The sequence below is a fragment of the Cicer arietinum genome, chromosome 6 (assembly GCF_000331145.2).
Source record: "Cicer arietinum cultivar CDC Frontier isolate Library 1 chromosome 6, Cicar.CDCFrontier_v2.0, whole genome shotgun sequence".
Taxonomy (NCBI): Eukaryota; Viridiplantae; Streptophyta; class Magnoliopsida; order Fabales; family Fabaceae; genus Cicer; species Cicer arietinum.
Window position 1 is genome coordinate 28,000,587 of NC_021165.2, and position 18,200 is coordinate 28,018,786.

Here is an 18,200-nt window from a genome sequence, read left to right on the forward strand (position 1 = left end):
CGCAAAGAGATGTCCATGGCGGAGAGAGAAGAGTGAGAAGGCCAGTAAGAGAAGGGTTTCCTTCAGAGAGAATGCAAATAAAAATGAAAGAAATGAGGAGGTAGAGGTATTTATGCGCGAAACTATGAGTGAGGGAGCGGTTTAGAGGCGGTGGTTAGAGAACGATCACGTGCGCGTGAAAGGAGCGTGGAACAGGAATCGGCGAAGCATGACTGTTGCGTGGTTGTTAGAACGTTCTTGAATCTTATTTCAGTTATATTTGGCGGGAAATGTGAAACGGAACGGACAAGTTTGTAATTTTCTTAATTCAATCGGAAAATTGTTACAAGGCTCGGGAGGGCCAGGATTCATCACTCCAACTTATGATGAGTCAGGCCGCAATGCTGCGAATTTCCGAGCCCAGTTATACCGGGTAAAGAAAGCCTCAACCAGAACTAAATGTGCCACGGGAAAAAGAATTCTTGGCCCTCTCCTATTCTATATAAAGGTCCATCATAGGGCCCAGAAAGACAGCCGATAAGTCCATTTTCCTAAGGTGACAAAGAGTGGGCCCAACATAGAACCCCAAGCAATCTAACAAGCACACGCAGTCACATAAGACAGGGTTTTCCCATGGGAAATTTCTAAGCTATCTAGTGTGGTAGGACTTTCTTTGATGGTTCATGTAGGCTTGGGTCTTTCATTCGGGCCCTATTGGGTGGGGCACCCTGTGGGCCAGCCAATGCGTATAAGCTTGGGCTTTCTTAACGTGGCTCATTTGACGACTCAGTACATGGATGTCACGAGTCTATTGGCATAGAATATCGAATCTTTTCCACGTAAGCTGGTTGTACAAAGTTTGTTTGTTCATACAGGCAGTGTGATTGGGGGAGATTTTGTTTGCTCCGCAAGGTAGCCAGAGCCAGCCAGTTTTTCATTAAACAGGCATGATAGTCTTCAACTGCAGAAAAGTAGTGCGGAGAACTAGCCAGAATTGTGCCTGCCATCAAATTCGGTGACGCATGGCGGGATTCCTCTACCACTCTATAAATGGAGGCTCAATAAGTGTCTTCTTCATCAAATTCATTCAAATCAAAGAAATTTCGTAATAGCATAGCTATGGATGTTGCAACTTCCAACAGGCTTTCCGCAATTGATGCGGAAATGCGTCAAATACAACAGGCGATTCAAAACCGCCGGAGAACTCTCAATTTATTTTTAAGGAATATTCGAGCGGTAGATTCAGCTGCGGCAGACGAACGCATTCGCACTTCCGTAGCAAACATAAGGAATTTGGAGCTAAGGCTGGAAGTGCTGCGGAAGGAGCAGCTCGAACTCATTTCGGTGGGATCTGACCATTACCTCACAAGTTTGTGCTATATCAGTGGGATCTGAGGAGGTAAACACATAAGAGAAGTAATTCATAAAGATTTTTTCCATATTTTCTTCACCATGCCACTAGTTACCCTGAACATCATTTAGTTTCTTGATTTCATTCACCTTCCTTATTTGGTTAGCCTTACCATGGAAGAATTTTGCGTTTTTTGTCTCCATCCTTTAACCACATGGCTCTACTTCTTTGTCTCCATATGTTTTCCTCTGTTTGGAGGATTTTTGCATGCCTTTTCTCTTTCTCTTTCTCTTTGTAATTTGTAATCCCCGCTTTGAGTATATTAAGTCCCCTTTTAAGTCTTCTTCAATCATCTTGATCTCTTTATGGATGGAACATGACATATACTCCTTAAAGTTTAAGTCCAAAGCATTCATAGAAGTCAATTTTGCCTTTGCAAATGAACCAACCCCGATCCATTGGTTTCAGATCTCACCATCGCATTGTGCATCTTTGGTCCATATTTCTTCGAACCTAAATAGATGGACTCTTTTCTTCCTTTTACTATAATACTGATCTTGTAGCATTATAAGAAGGGTTGTGTAATCTGAATTGTATCTTGGAATATGAATCACCTGAGATAGGGAATAGCAGTTCAAGAACTCTTGAGTTGCTAATCCTTTATCGAGTTGTCATTGAATATTTTATAAACCTTCTCTTTCATTTGTCCAAGTGAAGGGGTATCCTTCAAACCCCATACCAACTAAGCCCCAATTATCATTGGCTTGTCTCCCGAGTCTAACTTGGTTAGGCATCCTAGCGATTGCTACTACATCTCCCCATAGATAGTGAGGTATTCCTTTCTCATTCATCATGTTTCTTACCATATTTAAGATATTCCTATTTCTTCTCTCAACAATACCATTGTGTTGAAGTGTATATGGCGATGTTACTTCATGCACAATTCTCTCATTTTCACAAAATTTTGCAAATTCCAATGAGTTGTACTCTCCACCTCCATCAATCCTAAGAGTCTTAATCACACATTCACCTTGTTTTTCAACCATTACTTTAAATTTTTTGAAAACATCAAATACTTCACTCTTTTTCTTGATTAAATACACCCACATCTTTCTAGTATATTCATCAATAAAATAAACAAAATAATTGTTACCTCCAAGTGACTTGACCTCAAATGGACCACACACATCAGAAAATACCACTTCAAACTTTTTCCTTGATCTGCTTGTTATTTTTCCCTTGAAAGAATTTATGGGTTGTTTTGACTCACAACATCTTTCACAATCTTGAGTTGGCATCTTTATGACGGGAAGACCATATACCATATTTTTCTCTTGTAATGAACTCAAGCTTCTGAAATTCAAGTGCCCAAACCTCTTATGTCATCTCCAGTTTTCATCTTTGATTGTGGTTGACAAACATCTATGCTCCATCACTTGCAACCTGATCTTAAAAGTCCTATTGTTGGACAAATGAGCTTTTAAGATTAGTCAACAATTTGCATCATACAACTTTAGTTGACTCTCTTCCATCCTCATAGAAAAACCCTTTTGCAGTAGTTGTCCAAGATTGAGTAAGTTACTCTTCATGCTTGGAACATAAAGCACATCATTTATGTAGGAACATTTTCCATCTTTGCTAAAAAAATTTACACTACCAACACCTTCAGCAGTGACACTAATGTTGTCTGCAAACCTGACCTTTCTTTTGAAGATTATTGTTATGTTTGCATTCATTTGCAAAATGACCATACTTTTGACAATTAAAGCACTGAATTTCTTTATAGTCAAACATTTTCTTGTATTTTGTATTTCCTTCTTTCTTTCTTGTTCCCTTCTTGAGCACCTTGTTCACTAGTGCCCTCACCTGATCCTTTTCCTTTTTTATTCTTCCATTTCCCATTCTTGAACTTTCTTCCATCACTGAAATTCTTTTTTGATGTTTGAGCTTGTAGAGTCTGCTTAGTCACTTTCTCTGAGCTTCTCTGCTTGATCCTCAACTAGTGAGTTTCCAAGGAACCCTAAAGTTCTTCTAACTTCAATTCTGAGAGATTATTTGACTCCTCTATAGCTACCACAATTTGATCAAAATTAAGAGTTAAAGATCTCAGAACTTTCTCTACCTTCAACAACTCAGTTATCGCTTCTCCACACGACTTCATCTGAATTGTTAATGTGAGTAGCCTTATAAGAAACTCTACAATGGTTTCTTGCTCAGTCATCTACAATAACTCATATTGCCTTCGAAGACTTTGTAATTTCACATTCTTCAACTTATCAACACCTTCATATGCACTCTTGAGATTGTTCCATGCTTCTTTTGCAGTTTCAACATCTATGATATTCTCAATAATGTTGGAGTCGACACATTGATGGATAATGAATAAGCCTTTTTCGTCCTTCTTCTTTTGTTCTTTATTCAAAGCCTTATGTGCATCAGTGGCATTTGCTGCCAATTCAGAAACACCATCATTAACGACTTCAAGCACATCTTGAAATCGGAAAATCACCTTCATTTGAGCACACCAACGCTCATAGTTATTTCCATTGAAAATAGGAAGATTTGCTGGGAAATGACCGTTCTTTTCCATCTTCGTTTGGCCAAGAATAGAACCTTGCTCTGCTATACCAATTTGTTGGAACAAATTACAAAGGAAATTGAAATCTAAATTCACACTGTAACAATACAAGATCAAAATGATGAGAATCAGAACTTTATTATTTCACTTGCTCTATTTACGTACATATACATTGCCTTTTATAGCTTTTAACAAACTAAACTTTGTTCTAACTAACTTGACTAACTAACTGTCCAGTTAGCTCTAACTAACTAATTTTGAATTACATCATATTTCTCAACACATTTATCTCCCAATTAAATTGGCTAGTTGTAGAATTAGTAACCAAGTTTTCTTTTTTATTTTGTTCCTCTAGAAAACCATACACTCTAGAGAAAAACCATTGTTCTTCTCCTTTAGAACCCAAAGCAGACCTTGAAATGTGATTATATGAAAAAGAATGAAAAGTGAAATTTACTTAGTCATTTCACATAAGTGATAAGCCTCACACCATGTGTTTCCCTTGTCCATTGAAAGGAACCGCCACGCAAGACTCAAACCCACACTTCTCCTTAATTTTTTTCGACTTTATTTTCTTTTAAGCTTGGTTTCCATCACAAAACCATCAAAGAATTTTTCATTCTATGGAGCCTCACCAAGGCTTGAATTGCACATAGACTTTCCAAACCTCGATAGATCCTTGGGTTAGGTGGTGTTTGTTCTCGAATTTTACTTTCACACTAATCACATCAAGCTTTTTACCATTGCTTTTCTTAAAGTTTTGTTGTTGCTGCTTGTTTCAACAAAAAGGTTTTTGCTACAAGAGCTTGAATTATGCTCCTTTTAATGTATCGAGTAAACATCAGGAACATTGACGCCTTCAACCATAATTTATAAGCCAATTCCATTTCTTGAATGTCTTCATAGTCTTCATCTTCCTTGACTGTCGCTTTCTCACAGCATGTGGAAGTATGTCTTAAATTAGTAACAACTTGGATTAGTTAGTTATAACTGAATTTAGTTAAGACAATGTTAGTTATAGTTAGTTAAGAAGTTTGTCTTAAAATAATATAGCTGTAAATGCATTGTGTAAGTTGTTAAGAGTTGTTGCAGTAGTGATTGTTGAGAAAGAGAGAGACAAATGCAATTCGAGATTCATAGAAATTCAGTGAAGAAAGATCAGGGAAGGGAAGAAAGATTGAGTGAAAAGGCTAGTATTGTTAGTTCATAAATAATGATAAATACTAGGAGATCAATCTTGAGAAGGCCTTAATCTTGTAAAGTTCAATCATTAATAGTGGATTAATCTTGGTTGTTTTCCCGTGATATAGGTCTAATCAATTGAGACTGAACAACTAATTATGAGTGTTATTCTTCTCCTCTCATTCTTTAATTTTCGTTCACTTTGATTTTGAAAACTAGCTTTCGAAACTGCATAAATGAGAACGATTAACAATCTCCGTTTTTCTGGTTTTCTGTTATGTTCAAGAACATTCTCCGTTTTCAGCAGAAAACCAATAACATTTTATGTTTCGTTTTTCCTACAATTGTTTGTTTTTTCTGTTTCGTTAGTTAATTCTTGTTGTAGATCCCAATATTGTTTTAACAATTGGCACTGTCTATGGGAAAAGGGAGCAACAATGGTTGGAACCACAAAATTTTACATTGAAAAATTCAATGGATAAAATGATTTTGGTCAATGGAAAATAAAAATGCATGTTGTTCTGGTACAACAAGACTTGGTGAACGCATTAAAGGGTGAATTAGCTCTTCCAACAACAATGACCGCACCAGAAAAGGAAGAACTGATTGAAAAAACAAAGAGCAATATCTTCTTGTGTCTTAGAGACAAAGCTTAGAGGGAAGTTGCAAGGGAACCAACAGCAGCAGCCTTATGGCTTACTGTTGAATCTCTCTACATGACTAAATCAGTTTCAAATAGGCTCTTCTTGAAACAACAATTGCTCTATTTTAAAATGGATGAAGAGAAATATGTCACAGTCCAACTTGCTGATTTTAAATAAATCCTTGTTGATTTAGAGAATTTAAAAGTCAAGTTAGATGATGAAGACAAAGCTCTGATCTTACTTAGAGCCCTGCCAAGTTCATATGAACATTTCAAGGATGCGATTATGTTTGGAAGAGAACAGACAATTACTCTTGAAGAAGTGCATGCCTCCATCCGGACAAAGGAAAGCTATAAAAGACTTGATATCAACAATGATAATCATGTTGAAAGTCTGAATATGGCTAGAGGAAGAACTGACAAGAAAAGATCAAATGGAAATAAGCATATGTCCAATTCAAAATCAAAATCTGAAGGGAAGTATATATGCTTCCATTGTCACAAGAAAGGACATTTCAGGAAAGATTGACCTGATAGAAATGAATCAAGAAACTCTCAAGATTCAGGAAATGATGCACTTGTTGATGCTGGTTATGAATCTACATAGGCATTAATGATTTCAGATTCTGAAGGTGAAAAGAACTGGGTATTAGACTCATGTTGTACTTTCCACGTGTGTCCAAGAAAGAATTATTTTGAATCAATAAATCTTCGTGATGGTGGAGTCGTTCTGCATGGCAACAACAAATCATGTAAAGTCCAAGGCAAAGGAACAATCAGATTCATAATGTTCAGTGGCAAGGAGGTATTGTTGAATGATGTAAGGTACAATCCTTAATTAAAAAGAAATTTAATTTTTGTTGGCATGTTTGACATACTAGGATATTCAACATACATAAAGAATGATACTATGACTATTGTTAATAAAGATGATATCATTGTTAAAGGCATTAAAAGAAATGGCTTGTATATTTTAGAAGGTTCTACTATAATTGCACAAGCTTCAGTTGCTAGCTCTAATTTGCATTCATCTACTAGAATATGGCATATGAGGTTAGGACATGTAAGTGAAAGAGACTTAATTGAGTTATCAAAACAAAATTTTCTTAATGGTGACAAAATTGAAAATTGGAATTTTTTATCATTGTATTCTAGGTAAGTCTAAGAGCGGTAGTTTTGGCGTTGTCCAACACAACACTTTAGACCTTTTGAATATCCTCATTCTGATTATTGGGATCCTTTAAGGACAAAGACTCGTGCAGGTTGTTCTTATTTCTTAACCATCATTGATGATTATTCTAGGAAAGTATGGATCTATGTCATTAAAAATAAAAGTGACACTTTTATGAAATTTAAAGAATGGCATATGCAAATTGGAAATCAAAAGGAATCTAAGCTGAAATGTTTAAGAACTCACAATGACCTGGATTATCTTTCAGAGCAGTTTAATAAGTATTGCAGGGACTTAGGTATTCAAAGACATAAAATAGTTGTAGGCACCCCTCAATAAAATGACATTGCTGAAAGGATGAACAAAACAATCTTGGAAAGGGTCAGATGTATGATCTTGAGGGCAGGACTACCTAAAACATTCTTGGGAGAAGCTGTAGTTACAACAGTGTATTTGATCAATAAATGTCCTTCATCAGCTATTGAATTTAAGACATCAATTGAGATGTGGAATGGAAAACCAATTGACTACTCAAACCTGAAGGTATTTGGTTCCTTAGCATTTGCTCACACAAGGCAAAATAAATTGGATCCTAGAGCAATCAAATGTGTTTTCATTGGATATCCTAAAGGAATAAAAGGTTACAAGTTGTGGAGAATTGTCCAAGGTGTGCCTAAGTGCATCATATCAAGAAATGTAGTGTTTGATGAAACAAGAATGCCCATGATTGACAAAGAACATTCTTCGTTTCAATTATGCAAAAACGGAGAACATTCTCAATTTCAGTGATGCAGAAACGAAGAACATTGCAGAAACGCATAACATTCTCCATTTAACAGTGCTTCAAACAACAATGACGAAAGTGTTCAGATTGAGGTGGAGCCACCTGAAGATCAAGAGGTTAATCATGAAGACATAACTAATACATCACTTGATGATAATGCTGCAACAGAAACAGATTTGGCCAATTACAACTTGGTAAGGGAGAGAGAAAGAAGGGTTATCAAGCCTCCAATCAGATATGGTGAAGCAAATTTAATTTGTTATGCTTTAAGTGTTGTTGAAGATCTTCAAAGAGATGAACCAACCAACTACAGGGAAGCCATTAATAGTGAAGACAAAGAAGCTTGGATGACAACTATGAATGAAGAGATGCAATCATTAGAAAAGAATCAAACTTGGATTTTTGTTGACATTCCTAAAAGTCAAAAGGTAATTGGATCAAAATGGGTGTTCAAGAGACAGGAAGGCATTCAAGGTAAAGAGAAGATAAGGTTCAAAGCATGATTAGTTGCAAAGGGATTTTCTTAGCTTGAAGGAATTTATTTTAATGAAGTATTTGCACTTGTTGTAAAACATTATTCAATCCGAATTTTGCTGTCAATTGTAACTCAACAAGACTTGGAATTAGAGTAGTTGGATGTCCAAATAGCATTTCTACACGGTGATCTGGAAGAAACCATTTATATGCAGCAACCTGAATGACTTGCTAAAGGCAATAACAATGTTTGTCTTCTTAAAAAGTCATTGTATGGCCTATAGAAAAGTCCTAGACAATGGTACATGAAGTTTGATGATTTCATGATAAGAACTGGTTTCCAAAGATGTAGTTTTGACAGTTGTGTTTACATTCTGAAAGAGGAAAGTCAAGAACGTTCTCTAGCTCATAAACATTCTCCAGTTTTTCAGGAAAGTCAAGAATGTTCTCCAACTTACCTATTACTCTATGTAGATGATATTCTTCTTGCAAGCTTAATTAAAGACCATATTAAAAGGCTTAAAGTTGATCTTAGAAACGAGTTTGAGATGAAAGAACTTGGAGAGGCCAAGAGGATCTTAGGAATGGATATAAAAGGAAACAGAATGAAGGGGGGACTATTTCTTTCTCAAGCTTCCTACTTGAATAAAGTTGTCACTAAATATAGAATGCATGAGGCAAGACAAGTTACTACTGCTCTAGGACAAAATTAAAAATTGTTTATGCAAGACTCACCTAAGATTTGTGAGGAAAGACAAAGAATGAGTACCATTCCTTATGCTAGTGGAGTTAGCAGCATAATGTATGGAATGATTTGTAATATGCCAGATTTGACTTATGTTGTGAATGTTGTCAGCAGATTTATGAATGATCTAGGAGCACTGCATTGGTCAGCACTCGAGTGGATTATGAGGTACTTAAATGGCTCACTGACAACAAATTTAAAATTCAAAAAGACTGCATTGTGTTTCAATTTATTGTGATAGTCAAAGTACTATACAGTTATCCAAGCATCAAGTGTATCATAATAAGTCTAAACACATTGATGTTAAGTATCACTTAATAAGGGATGTGATTGATTAAAAGCATATTTCAGTTGAGAAGATTGCAACTAAGGACAACCCAGCGGATGCATTCGCCATATCACTTTTACAAGCTAAGTTCAAGCATTGCTTGGACATTGTTGGCTTCGACAAAGAGTAAAGCTGAAACAATGGCAGCAAAGTCAATGATTGAATTATTCTGATATTGAGTCAAGGTGGAGAATTGTGGAAGTGTGTCTCAAATCAGTAACAACTTGGAGTTAGTTAGTTATAACTGAATTTAGTTAAGACAATGTTAGTTATAGTTAGTTAAGAAGTTTGTCTTCCAATAATATAGTTGTAAATGCATTGTGTAAGTTGTTGAGAGTTGTTGCACTAGTGATTTTTGTGAAAGATAGAGACATATGCAATTCGAGATTCATAGAAATTCATAGAAGAAAGATCAAGGGAGAGAAGAAAGATTGAGTGAAAATGCTAGTATTTTTATTTCATAAACAATAATAGATACTAAGAGATCAATCTTGAGAAGGCCTTAATCTTGTAAAGTTCAATCATTAATAGTGGATTAATCTTGCTTGTTTTCCCGTGACGTAGGTCTCATCAATTGATATTGAACACGTAACTCGGGGTGTTATTCTTCTCCTATCTTTCTTTAATTTTCGTTCACTTTGATTTTGAAAACTGGTTTTTAAAACTACAGAAATGAGAACGATAAATAGTCTTCGTTTTCTGGTTTTATGTTCTGTTCAAGAACGTTCTCCATTTTCAGCAAAAAAAAACCAAAAACGTTCTCCGTTTCATTTTTCTTGCAATTGTTTGTTTTTTTTTCTTCTGTTTTGTTGGTTAATTCTTGTTGCAGATCCCAATATTATTTTAACACAATCCTTGGTTTGATGCCCTATTCACCCCCAAATGAAGCAAAAGGTTGAAAGCCTCTTATATTTGAAGAAGAAGCTACATTGGCTAAGTTGATATCGGATGTCAAAATCCAAACAAACTGGTGGTTTGGAATTCAGAGGATTCAGAGATTTCAACAAGGGATTTATGGGAAAGCATGGTTGGAGGCTCCTAAAGGATGAAAATTCTCTAATGGCTTGGATTTTTAAGGACAAATACTACCCCAAGTGCAACTTTTTTTGGAGGCAAACTTAAGCTTTTAAGTTTGTAATGACTTTATTAAAGTTTATGTTGTTTTTGTGAAAAGAGCTCTAAATATAGAAGCTCAAAGTTAGACAATTAATTAAGTTTGTTGATACTAAGATTTGGATTGGGTGCATTCTGAACCATCCTGTAAACCGTATTGTCCATGTGAGCGTTCCTTTCTATTGTTATGAAGTTGTTTTTTAGTAAAAAAAAAAATTACAAACAAAGGAATAATATAGTTCACCATCAAAGTATGTGTGTTTGTAATATTAAATATTAAATAATGAGAACAAAGATATTGCAGTGATAATGTAAAGTTAATCCAATATAACTCGTCACGATATCAAATAGTTAGATAATTGTCATTGATTAAAAAAAACTCTATAATACCATGTGGTAAATTGAATATTATGACTTAATTGTGGATACACTACCTTTGCACTCTTAAATAATATACAATTTGATTTGACCTTTTGTTTCTAATTAAGAAGTAAAAAAGTGAACCATAAGATTTTAATTCAAATAACAACGCGGTGACAAACATTTGATTATCTATATTTGGTGTTGTTGGCAACGCAAAAACACATATTCCATGGGAACAAAACAAACAAGACCATTTTGTGTAGTATAATCCCTATCTTAAACACTTCGGGGTTGCACTAAATCCAGTCAACCTACGTTGTCTCATTTTTTTAATACTTACATAACATACTATTACATTGTTTCGAAAAATTAAAAGACTAAATATTTTTTAAGAAAAATAAAAGACTAAATTGAACAATCATTATAAATTTAGGAACCAAGTTGCCTTGTCTATTCACTTGTTCCATATAGTTTTTTGCACTCAAATAATTGTGCAACACCACTTCGGTTTCTATCAAATGTCAATGTTTCAACTCATGACATCCATCTAGATTCCCAATTCCCCCCAAATGAGTCCACGCCACCTCAATTAAAAATTATCCTTTTTCAACACTCACTCACTCCCACAATTAACTAATCGATCATTCACAACTCTCTTTGACTTTTCATCTCTCTCTTCTCTCTCCACTAGTCCATGTTCCATAGATCATTGTCTCAACATAATTGACACATTTTTTTCTATTAACTTCTTTGTACTTTTCTCTACACTCCAAACCACAGTCTCTTTTTTAAATTTATTTTAATATGGACCATGTCTATTGTAGATCACTTATAGAAAATGTTTAAATGATACTAGTTATAAAAAGTGTTTAAATGATATATTTAGAAGTAGACACTGCTGATCATTTTCATTTTTATGTTGAAGATAATGACTTAAATTATATTAGTTCGATTGAAATAAAAAATAAAAATAAAAATATGTATTGTATATTGAATCGACATAAATTATATTATAGTTTTATTCATAAAATAAGGGGCGTCACAAGCTATTACTTCCAAAAAATATTTTCGATCGTCATTAGAATTTTCAACGATTTTTAAATACTAATCTACGGCAGATCGCTTATAAAAATGGTGCATCAAAGAACTCACTCTCTTTATAATACTTTTCCCAATTCTCTCTTTACAACTATCCCGTATTATTTAGTCTCCACTCCATAAGCTTTTATAGCATTGAAATTTCAATTTTTCTATTTGGGTTTTGAATTTTGACCTTTCTTAATTTTTTTTTAATCTTGGGTGATGCTTATTTCTTCTCTTAATCTATATAATTTTGAGTGGTTTATACGCTTTTTCCATAAGCATTAGAATTTGTCATGAACATTAGATTTTGAAGAGAAAACATTTTCTCTCACAAAGTTCTTAATCAGGTGCGATCATACCAGCATTCTTCTTTCTTTGGCATGCTTGCTATTTATCACACTACAAATAGATAGAACAATGAGGAGAGTAATTGATGTTCTTTCACCATCTACTTGTTATCATCATCTTCAAAATTCCAATTGGTTGTTCCAAGAGAGTAAGGGAATTATTACCAAATGGACTTTAGAAGAAAACAAATTATTTGAGAATGCTTTAGCTTTATATGATAAGGACACTCCTAACCGTTGGATGAAGGTGGCAAAAATGATTCCAACTAAGACTATTGGTGATGTGATGAAACATTATAGGGATCTTGTAGAAGATGTGAGTGTTATTGAATCAGGGTTGATCCCTTTTCCTATTTACTCTACTACTAGTTCTTTCACTTTGGAATGGGTTAAAAATCAAAACTTTGATGATTGCAACAATTTTTTTAGTGTTAATGGCAAAAGGGGTATTTCCAATAGGCTATTAGAGTATGATAAGAAGAAAGGAGTTCCATGGACTACAGAAGAACACAGGTATTTGCATTGCACACATTCATAAGCCTAATTTTTGTTCTGTTTTTTATGTTGTTTCCTCACAAGTGACCTTCATTTAGATAATGTTTAAATATATTTTTCTATTTCCCCCTCTCTTTCTCTCTCTCATATAATAGATGAAGACTTTTTTCTTTCCTAAGTAGTTTTGACTTTTGAGTAATTGTTTCATGTAGTTGGTTTAACTATAATTTGAGTAAACTTTGGTTATTTTTCAAATAAAAGAGTTAATTTTTGTTAATATAAAGGTTTTAAATATGGGTTATGCATAAGGACTCATAAAAGTTTGGTTTGATGGGTTGAGGGAACATCACAACTTCTTATATTTTAATAAAATTAATAACTAATTATTAATATTGACTATTTTAAAAATAAATAAAAAATAAAAAACAAAAAAATAGGAGTCATGCACTCGTGCATCATAATCCATAATATTGTAAAAAATTAGAGTAAATATTATTGATGTGATTCGAAGACAAAAATTTAAGATCGAAAAAGTTCTACGTAGGAAGTTGTCTGATCCCTACTATTAATATTTTCCGACAAAAAAATTAAACACTAACATTATTATTTAAAATAATATGAAATTAACTTGTTCAATTTTTGTTGCCAAATATTTACCTAAAGTCCAAGAATTTTTTGTCTTGGTTGATTTTAATTCCAATGGATTATTTGCTAATTAAACCATCAAATTCACAGGAAATTTCTGATGGGTCTAAAGAAATATGGTAAAGGAGATTGGAAAAACATATCTCATGATTTTGTGACAACAAGGACACCAACACAAGTTGCAAGTCATGCACAAAAATATTTCCTAAGGCAACTTAATGGAGGGAAGGACAAAAAAAGATCTAGTATCCATGACATCACAATGATGAATCTCATAGAGACAAAATCCCCTTCATCGCAAATTTACAAAACTACTTCTCAATTGGTTAAACAAGAATGTAACTTGAAATTTTCATATGAAAATGTGCCTAGTACTGTTTTCAATTCAACAAATGGGAACATGTTCATGACACCATTAATGTGTGATGTTTCATCATATGGATCTAAACCACAAGACCAATGTTTGCTTAGAGATTCTCTTCATGGATGTCAATTTGGACCTTATGATACTATTATGCAAAGGGAATAACTGTTGTTACATTAGTGAAGCTATATATGCATTTTTTTAGTATAAGACAGAGTTCAGAGTTCTTATAAGGTAGTAAAATGTCAAACCTTTGTTTTGTTCATGATGTTGGATTGTGTTGTAAATTGTTATTGATGTTTAATGTGAATATATATCATATGTAATTTCCAAATTGTCCTTATTAATGATATACTAAAGATAATAGTTAATTCGGTTAAAGAAAAAAATAGAATGATTCAAATTGTATTGATTTTTAACATAAAGGAGTGATAATTAGTAAAAAGAATATTACTTATCAAGTTTGGGCATGTGTGACATCATTATTTGATTATAAGGTTGGTTCAATAACAGAATAATTAATTCTGTATTTTTTTTATCATAACAAACTTAACTTATTTAATTAATAATCATATTCTCACATATTTAATAATATTTTTAGTCTCCATAAAATTTTAAAATTTTGTTTTTAGTCTCTTTAAAATATCAATATATATTTTTGTACATTTTTTTCAAGTATACTTAGAAGTTTACAAATAATTTTCACAAAAATTTAAAATATTTTAATTTGAAATAAATTAGATGTGATTTTTTTAAACGCTATAAAGTCAAGATAAAAATAACGAAAATAAGAACCAATTAATCGAATTTTAAACTCATTTCTTATAATGAAACTTTTATAATGACGTAAACATGACTTCTAAAAAATTATTCAAAAATATTGGTGACATTCCAACACAGATTAAAACCCCTTGAATAATAATTTTATTAAAATAAAAAAATGTATTTTTTTATAAAAACTAAAAATAAAATTTTATAAGAATTATAAAGTTAATAGAGTAATTATGTCCTCTTTGAAAACACATAAAGATGTAAGACTTTATGTAAGATAGTCTACGACTCTCGATTTGGATTCTTTATTTATTTGTTCTATGTTATGAAACATATGAGCACTGGGCAATATAACCCTCGTCACTCATAATTTGGTGTTGGATCACGAGGGGAGGCAAAATAATTATCAAATTAGGCTAAAAATAACTACACATATTTATCAAAACTTAAAAATATTAGATGTATTAATCGTCTATTATGAAAACAAAAAAGAATTAGATATTCGATACATCTAACATAGATAAAAAAAAAAAATTATACTCACATTTAATACACCAACTATTTAAATCAAATATTTAAAGGGTAGACATGTCATCATATATGCTTGGTTGGATTTGTAAAAGAAAAAATAAAAAGTCATAGTTTAAAATTGCTGAGTCATGAAGCAAGTATTCAGAGTGACACAAACATATTTAATTAATTACATTACTTAATGCTATTAAACTAAAACAAGAGAAAAGTGGATACTAGTTGACTGATTTTGATTCGGGATCTAGATCATAGATGTAATTAGGACCACTACTTTTCCTCTGCACTTTATTCACTCAATTTTTCATGTCTCTTTTGGCTTGTAGTGCATTTTTACTTTACAATTTTCAATAATGCATGTCCATGTTTCCAATGTTAATTTCACTAATCTTTATTTCTTATTTATTTTTTGAAGAAATTTATGTTTTCTAAAAAATTGTGTTTCTCGAATTTGATTTTAAATAAATAATGTTAAAAGAAAACTGGCATAATTGATTCAATGAAATAATTAATAACAAAATTTTATATAGTAGTTGTAATCATGTTAATGATTTGTGATTTCGACTAATACTGATGATCTATTAGAGATTATTGTCGTTAGAATGTAAATTAATCACAATATTACATAAATTTTATTAAATTATTTATATATGATGTATAATACTAGTTAAAATATAGGAGAATGTCATAGTTAGTACAGTAACGTTTAGATTTATTTTAAAAATGTATTTTTTATTTATTTGAAATGAAAAAATGAGATTCACGATTTTTTTTAAATGGCTTTGCATCGCAAGTGTCGCGGACATTTTTCAGTGATTTTACTTCACTTCTTTAAAATGGAAAATAGCGGTAAGGGCCATAAGCATAAGCTACTCCATAGTCTTTATCTTTCGCTCTCCCTCTTTGTCGTCGTGAACCTTTTCGGCAGTGGCACACCTTTTCAGGAGCGAGTAGACAGGGACCACAATATCCCTAACATTTTTTATTTTATTTTTTTTATAAAAAAAATAATGATAGATTATTAAAATAATAGTGATAGGTTACTAAAATATTTTCAAACCTTTAAGGTTTTGAGAAATTCACATTGTCCCTCTCTATGTCTTGCTCACTCCATCTCTACTATTTGACTCTCTCTCTCTCAATCACAGCAGTCAGCCGCGTTAGCGTCGCTTCTTGGTCTTAATCCTCTGACTATCTCAATATGCTTCTTATATCTTTCAGGTTCTTATCATTTTTCTCTCTTACTTAAGTAATTTTTCTCTATAAATAGAGTAAAAAATAAATGTCAATGGTTCTTGTCAGCAATAATGTTCTTCTTATCTTTACCACAATGTAAATGAGATTATTCAATAGTTCTTAAATCACAATCAAGCCGCTGATATTATTTTAGAAATTAAACGATTGAAGAGATAAAACGAGAAATGAGATAGACATTTATTAGAATTTATACTAATAAAATATAATAAAATTAATAAAACGACCTATATAGAGAAACTACCTGGTATTGAATGATAACTACTATTGAACAGACAAACTATAACACCCTAATTAGGAATCCAACTACTTACATGTTAACAATTGATATATGATATGGTATGATACTATTTATTAATTGTGAATTATTTTTATCAATTTGTTATCTGTTTTAATTAATTTGTGTACTTTTTAAGAGTGACATGATATTTAAATTGATGCATTTTTTAAAAAGTAAGTTTTCGACAAAGACGAAAATTGCAAAACTTCAACATCAACACTTAAAAAACATTCTTCCATTGATCAAACAGTTCAACTAGATGAACAATCTTGTAAAATTCAAAAAATCACCATGGATAAATTTGATGACAATTGTTTAAAACGTGATCACGAAAAACGTCTCCAAATTTGAGGATATCCGATGAATCAATGAGATGAAGTTCGAAGAGCTTATTTTAATTGACGCCCCTATCAATGTGTAGTTGAAAAATATCCTCTAAATGGAGACAAGCATCCAAGGATGTCAAGTATCTTGGTTCAAAAATGTTCACTTCATGGCTAGAGTTAATACTTATAACATTTCAATTATGATAAAACTATATGACTTTTATAAATTTCAATTATAATATTTTAGTTAATATTTTTCGCTTCCCATAATATTTTGTGCAAGATCAATTAGTGCTTCTCGTCTTGTGATTTTGTCATCGTTGTTTCTCAAGCTTCTCATCCCTATCTACAAACTGCGATCTCTCGCAAGTGTGTTGCTTCTCAACTGTCATTTTCTCTGTCAACAAATCACAACCTCCTATCGTCAACATCAATCTTCTTCATGTTAAGATATGTATTTAGGTTTTTCTTCTTTTCATATTTGCTCTAATTTCCGTTTTAGATATTTTGATGAAGCAAATCCCCGGTTTTGCATCTTCTTTTCCAAATGAGGGATTAATTGCTTCTAATTAGGTGCTTTATGTGTCTAAGTTAAATCTTCCATATATAAGAACTTATCAATGTGAGGTGGATATTTCAACTGGTTTGAGTTAAATGTTAAAGAACGGTAGAACTCAGGTTTAAATTAAGGTGAAAAAATTATTAACTTTAACTATATATATATATATGTATATATATGTGTATATATATTCTATTTTGATTAATAATAATTTTCCAATTCCTAAAAGAATTTTATAATTAAACTTTTGTAAAATATTATTTTAATCATCTTATTTCAAGAGTAAAAATACTTATTTAATTACAAACTCTACAAATTCTTATATTTTATTTATTCTTCTTATAACCTCACCTATTTACAAAATTAATATATTAATAAATTATATATATATATATATATATATATATAATTATAAAATAAAAATTACGCAAGTAATATTCTAGTATATAATTAAGACAAGGAATAACATTGATTGTGTTGGAAATTGATACAAAATTACACGCGCATATATATATATATATGAAAAAAAAAGATAAAGGAGGTGCAGTGTTTTATAGAGACAATATCTCAACCGTTAACTAAAATCTAATGGTTGTGATTTAATGGTCACACCTCTCACAATAACAGTTCATCTCAATTGAAATGTCCACATATATAAAAGAAAATATGAAAAGAGAGCATATTCTAAGCAAATAGTTAACTAATAGATGTTTAGGAAGAGACAATCTATCTTCTTTAGGCTCTTAGGAAATAGAATTAAATAAACTTTTTAGAATTTATGTTGACAGCTATCATCATAGTCAACTTATGAGAGCATAATAGAGAATAGTTTTTTTA

General features: G+C 32.1%; 1 protein-coding gene and 1 pseudogene across 1 annotated transcript; one reads left to right on the plus strand and one right to left on the minus strand.

Annotated features, from left to right (window-relative positions):
* LOC105852409 (uncharacterized) overlaps positions 1-986 on the minus strand; it is a 3,608-nt pseudogene extending 2,622 nt beyond the window's left edge.
* Positions 987-11,884: 10,898 nt separating this feature from the next.
* Positions 11,885-13,971, plus strand: LOC101494305 (transcription factor DIVARICATA-like). The gene is made up of 2 exons (XM_004506730.4): positions 11,885-12,654; positions 13,372-13,971. The coding sequence occupies exons 1-2, from the start codon at positions 12,212-12,214 to the stop codon at positions 13,808-13,810; spliced, it is 882 nt and encodes a 293-aa protein (XP_004506787.1). The 5' UTR covers positions 11,885-12,211; the 3' UTR covers positions 13,811-13,971.
* Positions 13,972-18,200: the final 4,229 nt, after the last annotated feature.